Here is a 6,000-nt window from a genome sequence, read left to right on the forward strand (position 1 = left end):
ACTACGACCGGTAAAATATGCTGAAGACCGGCAAATCTAAATCTCTCCGGTCAAAGCGTCCGGTCAAAATATATTTCCCCTTAGCGCAACACCGCATCAGTTGCGCAACTTGCGCCACTTATGTTGAAGAAACACACTCCTCAATGTCAGTTTCGGTACTTTAATGACAAGGATGACGACACCCTGAAACAGAGCAATGCAGCAAGATAAGCTGACAAAGTACTAGATAAGATAAATAGTAAATGGACTGTACTTATATAGCGCTTTATCCAGTCCTTAAGACCCCTCAAAGCGCTTTACATACTACATGTCGTTCACCCATTCACACCCATTCATACAGAGCGGTGTATGTTAGGACATGCACTAACATGCATACACATTCACACACCGTTGGCCATGCCATCGGGAGCAACTCAGGGTTAAGTATCTTGCCCAAGGATACATCGACATGTTGACTGCATGGGCTGGGATCGAACCCACAACCTTCTGGTTGAAAGCCGACCGTACTCCCTCGCAGCCACATGTCACAGTATATGCATGTCATGACCAATACACATATATTCAATTACATAGAGTAAAGACACACCAAACAATAGTGGAAACAATCTTACATGAATGAGTGGATGAACGTCTCAACTCGAGGCGGAGTGAATGAACAATATTTGAACTAAAATGGCCGCTCGGCACTACCGGGTCAGAGCACGGCATATCTGGACAGCGACAGCGAAAGCAGTTTATCGCTGCCCTCTAGTGGCCAGCGATAAACTCTTCATCCCCCAGACCGGAAAACTATGGGCCGGAATAGATTAACGGTCTAAATCCAGCTGCCGGACTCGGGCTCGTAACGTGCAGGCGGCCTCCTCACGCGGCCTGGCCGAATAGGCTGGGGCAGCGTCGGCGGCGACTGCGGCACCGGGAGCGGTGCACCCAGGAAGGCACCCGTAGGAACGGTGAGGTCAGAGGACGCCTCACCAGCAGGTGTCGATGGGGAAGCGCCCATAGCCGAGTCGCGGGGTCCAACAGCCGGCCGCTGAGCAATCCCCTGGGGCGTCGCCCAGCCCGGGTGGATAGGTGGGGGCTGATGGCCCAGAGCAGCGGGCGGCGGCAACGGCGCAGCCGACTGCTCAAGGGCGCAGGGTGTGGCCGGCGTGTAGGCACGGAGGAAACGCCGGTTGCGCAGTGTCAAACGTCCCGAACCGTCAACCCTGACCCAATACTGGTCGTGGCCCAGCGACTCCACCACGATCCCTGACCCGTCCCATTTGTGGGGGCTCGGGCCTTGCTGGTTCTGGAGGAATACCCTTTCGCCGAGTGCCAATGGGTTGAGCGGTCTTGAGTGAGTCCCCAGAGACTCGGTGGTACGGGACATACGGGTCCGAAGGGCGTCCTCCTTCGCCGCCCATGCCTCGCGCCATAGCAGGCGGATATGCGGGTTCGATAACTTCTCGAGGCGGTTCACGAAGGAGAGCGAGCCACAAAGGGGGCGGCCGAAGATGATCTGCGCCGGCGAGAGGTTGCAGTCGTGGTCAGGCGTGTTTTGCAACTACAGCATAGCACGCAGGAAGCGGTCCTGATCAAGGCCGCCCGACGGGCCGGTGTTGGACATCAGGAGGCGCTTAGCAGTCTTAACCGCAACTTCCACCCTCCCATTTGACTGCGGAAAGCTAACGGAAGACACACGGTGTTTGACGTGCCGTAAGCGGAGGAAGTCCTCAGTGTGGCTCGCCTTGAATTCCGGACCACCGTCGCTCCAGAGCTCCTCCGGTACGCCGAAGGTGGCGAAGAACGAACGGAGGTGTTGGACCAGGCCAGCTGAGCCCGCCAGGGCAGTACCCGCCGTAGAGCTCAGGACCTCTACCCAGCCCGAGAGACGGTCCCCGACAACTAGGTAGTGGCGGCCCCCATGGTCGAAGAAGTCAGCAAACACTGCCTCGAATGGCGTGGACGGGGTGAGGACGGCAGGGGATGTGTAGCCGCCTGTGACGGAGCATTGCGGTTGCAGTCTGCACACCCGTCCCTGGTGGCCTGAATGTCCCTGGACATCCCGGGCCAGTAAACTATGGCTCGGGCATGCTGCCCCATCGCTGAGGTCCCCTGGTGAGCGGCATGGAGATGCCGAAGGACTCTCCCACGGAGGGATGGGGGGACCACGACGCGGTCCCGATAGAGCAGGACGCCGTCCTGTGCGTAGACGGACTCACAGACTGATGACAGACTCGCCAGGGCAGGGTCATTTACGTCAATCCCACCCTCCTGCTCGATGAGTTGGAGGAGGTGGCCGAGGCATCAGAATAGTCAATTATAATGTCTAACGCTTAATGTGGAGAAAGAGATGTCCTGGATGGGTTGATTGTGCGTTGATCTGTTGGTAATGCCTCAGGGTTCCGGTGGGCAAGTAAACAAATGCATAATGCTGCGCTATACTTTGCGGCCTCACCCGGTTGCATACAGATGTAGCGCTTCATTTCAGACAGTTTGAAACGCGAGGGCCGTGATTGGTACGTGATCTGCCCTCGCTCAAGGGAAAACCTCCAGCTTGACTTGAGACCTCCCCCGTGATAAATACATGTAATTATAATGAAGCCAGCTGCAATGGATCATTGATCCACCAGGGGGTGCAGTGAGGTTCCACACTGGAGCTCATGTGAAAGAAAGTCAGATTCAGTACGCTGGATGTACAGCGGAACTTTGTTCAGATCCATATGTCACGGATATCATACTCTGTGCTAAATAAGAGACATGTAATCATTTACAAAACATCACCATTTAACAAAATAATGTTGTTTAGTCGAAAAAAACAAACGGGAGGAAATGCAGCTCGGCTCTCGATTTGTAATCCTAATTTAATCATCATCTTCACCACGATCATTTATGTTTATGTTCGCCCAATTGACATGAAATCACTGACACATAATATATACTGTATTCAACTTCATAAAACGTTATTAACGAGCCTAAACTCAGTAATTCACTAAAGATATGTATATTTTAATGGAGCCTCGTCGGCAGATCAGGATCCCAACGCGTAGCGGAGGGATCTTGATCTGCATGAAGGGTGTTATTTTCCCCATAAGGAACAAGTCGCTGCAAATGATCCCGCTTATTACACGGCCACATTCTCAACCAAGTAACGACATGACTCCCAATATTAATTGAAATGCTTTTATGGATTTAGAAAATGTTTTTATTGATTTAAAAAATAGTTGTATGTATTGATTTAAATTGACATGCATCCGCTAAGAAAAATAGTCCGTTGTTACCGGTTTTTAAACAGTCTGAATGAAACGTTAGCTCTCAGCTGTGTGTTTACACAACTAATGGCCCATCAGCCACAGCTCTCTCCCCCCCCCCCCCCCCTGGTCTTTCTTCTCCAGCAGCTAAATTAACTGTAGGTTACTCTGAGTGACAAGCTTACAGTTAGACACAACACTGTCATTGCAAGTGACCCTCAGTTAGCTGACTTTTATGTTCAACTGCTAAATTCGTTACTGATAATAAAGGGCTTCTACTACCTAATTACCTTAACACTAGAACCGCCAGAGGTTTTTGTATAGGCCTACCTAACACCGTCAAATCCCGCTATTAGAATGCAATGTTTAACAACAGGGTGCTACATAACACACTTTCAGGAAAAGTCACGGACTGGGAGACTTTAATATTTTACTGAAAAAAAGTGACATTGCACACACACAACACGCACACAACACACACACACACACACAACACACATCACACACATTGACGTGATTGGCGGTTCTAGTGTTAAATAAACTCACTAATGAATGAAACCAGTTCAATACGCATTATTCTTATCATTCTTTATAAGCGCAGAAATAGTCTTAAAATCAGACCTGTTTTTGAAATGAAATCTGACGGCAGGCAGTTAGCTCTGATCACCTATGATAAATGCGCCACACCTAATCGCTGGCCATTCTGCCACAGAGCTCCCTCTATACAAATCAAACTGTAGACGGTGTGAAAGCACCTATTGTTTTAAATGATGGTCGGAATGTGAGCCTTCTGAATTACCGTGGGAGCACATTCTAAACTAAAGTGTTCAATCAATAAAGTAACATCTTATCTTAATAATATCTTCATATTAATAATAATAATAAATCATACAGTATGTGTCCGAAAGGGAGCAGGAGGAAGCAAACACAAACATATACTGCATATTAAAGCAAACGATTGTAAAGGTAAAAGTATGAGCATAACAAATAAAGAAGTGTAATGTAAACATTATTATTATGATTATTTAATATATAAAGACTATATATTATTGAATTACAAGATTAGATATACTTTATTTGATCTAAAATATTGATGTGTTCAAATGCTCTTCAAAACACAACTGCAAGTCCATGAAACTTGTCTTTCTGTATTTGTGAATGAAGCGCCATCTCCTGGTTAAAACCTGAAATTGAAAATCTGGCAACGCCCTCTTGGAAAATAGTGGGAGGGCTTAACATTCCTCTGGTCTTAGGCAGGTCGTAGGCAGGAAGCTGTAAGCTGGAGTCTGAAATGAGGTGCTACGTCTGTAGCGACACTTATTGTTTAGGTGTCTTTTAATAAGCAGGTAGTCATATATAGAAATGTTTATTGATTGGGATAAACCCCTACACAGTTACACACAGACATCCACACACATACACACACACACACACACACACACACACACACACACACACACACACACACACACACACACACACACACACACACACACACACCCACACCCACACCCACACCCACAAACACACTGACTGCAGCTATACCTACTGACACACTGCTGAACTGAGTGTGTGTGTGTGTGTGTGTGTGTGTGTTGCAGGTGTGTGTGTAACCTGCATGCGTCTCAGTGTGTGTTGCGTGATGCCACGCTGCAGTGTGACTGTGATCACAACACCAGCGGTCAGGACTGTCAGCGTTGCAGCCGAGGGTTCCAGTCCTGGAGGCCGGGGTCCTACCTGCCACTGCCCCGAGGCACCGCCAACCACTGTACGTACCTGAACACACCACGACCTACCTGAACACATCACAATGTACCTGAACACACCACAACCTATCTGAACACACCACGACGTACCTGAACACATCACAATGTACCTGAACACACCACAACCTACCTGAACACACCACGACGTACCTGAACACATCACAATGTACCTGAACACACCACAACCTACCTGAACACACCACGACGTACCTGAACACATCACAATGTACCTGAACACACCACGACCTACCTGAACACACCACGACCTACCTGAACACACCACGACGTACCTGACTTTTAATTGAGCTGCTCATATTCGCACTACAATATGCCATTTAAACATGTAGTGTATACCTGTGGTGTTTATTTTATTATCTTTGCTTTTTAATGCCTGTTGTAAAATGCCATTATATAATGTGTTTGTAATGTATTTATTCCTAAAAAGCATTTTAATTTGTTTAGTAAAGCACTTTGAATTGTCGCGTGCTGAAAAGTGCTATATAAATAAACTTGCCTTGCCTTGCCCTGCCTTGCCCTGAACACACCACAACGTACCTGGATACATTTACTGAAGTTTATTTTTACTGTGTGTTTTTGACAGGTGAAGCATCACAAACTGCAGCCAGTAAGTAATGTTTATCTCACCTTTTTACCTGTCTGTCTGCTCACCTGTGTGACATGTTGAATCCCCATCTCCGTACCATCCAGTGTTGCATCATGGGATGAACATCTCTTACAACTTTGTTAGTTACACATTCCCTCTGCTACAGAGCACTGTCACAATCACATTAAAACAGAAAGAAGAGCAAAATGAGTTGGTTAGTTAGTCAGTCAGTTAGTAGTTGGTTAGTCAGTTGGTTAGTTTGTCAGTTAGTTAGTTAGTTAGTTAGTTAGTCAGTTAATTGGTTAGTTAGTTAGTTAGTCAGTCAGTTATTCAGTTGGTTGGTTAGTCAGTTGGTTAGTTAGTTGGTTAGTCAGTCAGTTATTCAGTTGGTTGGTTAGTC

The 6,000-nt window shown here is 47.4% G+C and overlaps 1 protein-coding gene across 1 annotated transcript in view; it reads left to right on the plus strand.

The window, feature by feature from the left end:
• LOC117535238 (netrin-G2-like) overlaps positions 1–5,763 on the plus strand; it is a 31,832-nt gene extending 26,069 nt beyond the window's left edge. Inside the window, exons 4-5 of the mRNA XM_034199631.1 lie at positions 4,832–4,998; positions 5,598–5,763. Of these exons, the coding sequence (XP_034055522.1) occupies positions 4,832–4,998; positions 5,598–5,629 (199 nt within the window). The 3' untranslated portion in view covers positions 5,630–5,763. The remainder of the gene's footprint in view (positions 1–4,831; positions 4,999–5,597) is intronic.
• The last annotated feature ends 237 nt before the right edge of the window (positions 5,764–6,000 follow it).

This window comes from Gymnodraco acuticeps, unplaced genomic scaffold (genome assembly GCF_902827175.1).
Source record: "Gymnodraco acuticeps unplaced genomic scaffold, fGymAcu1.1, whole genome shotgun sequence".
In the NCBI taxonomy this organism is placed as follows: domain Eukaryota; kingdom Metazoa; phylum Chordata; class Actinopteri; order Perciformes; family Bathydraconidae; genus Gymnodraco; species Gymnodraco acuticeps.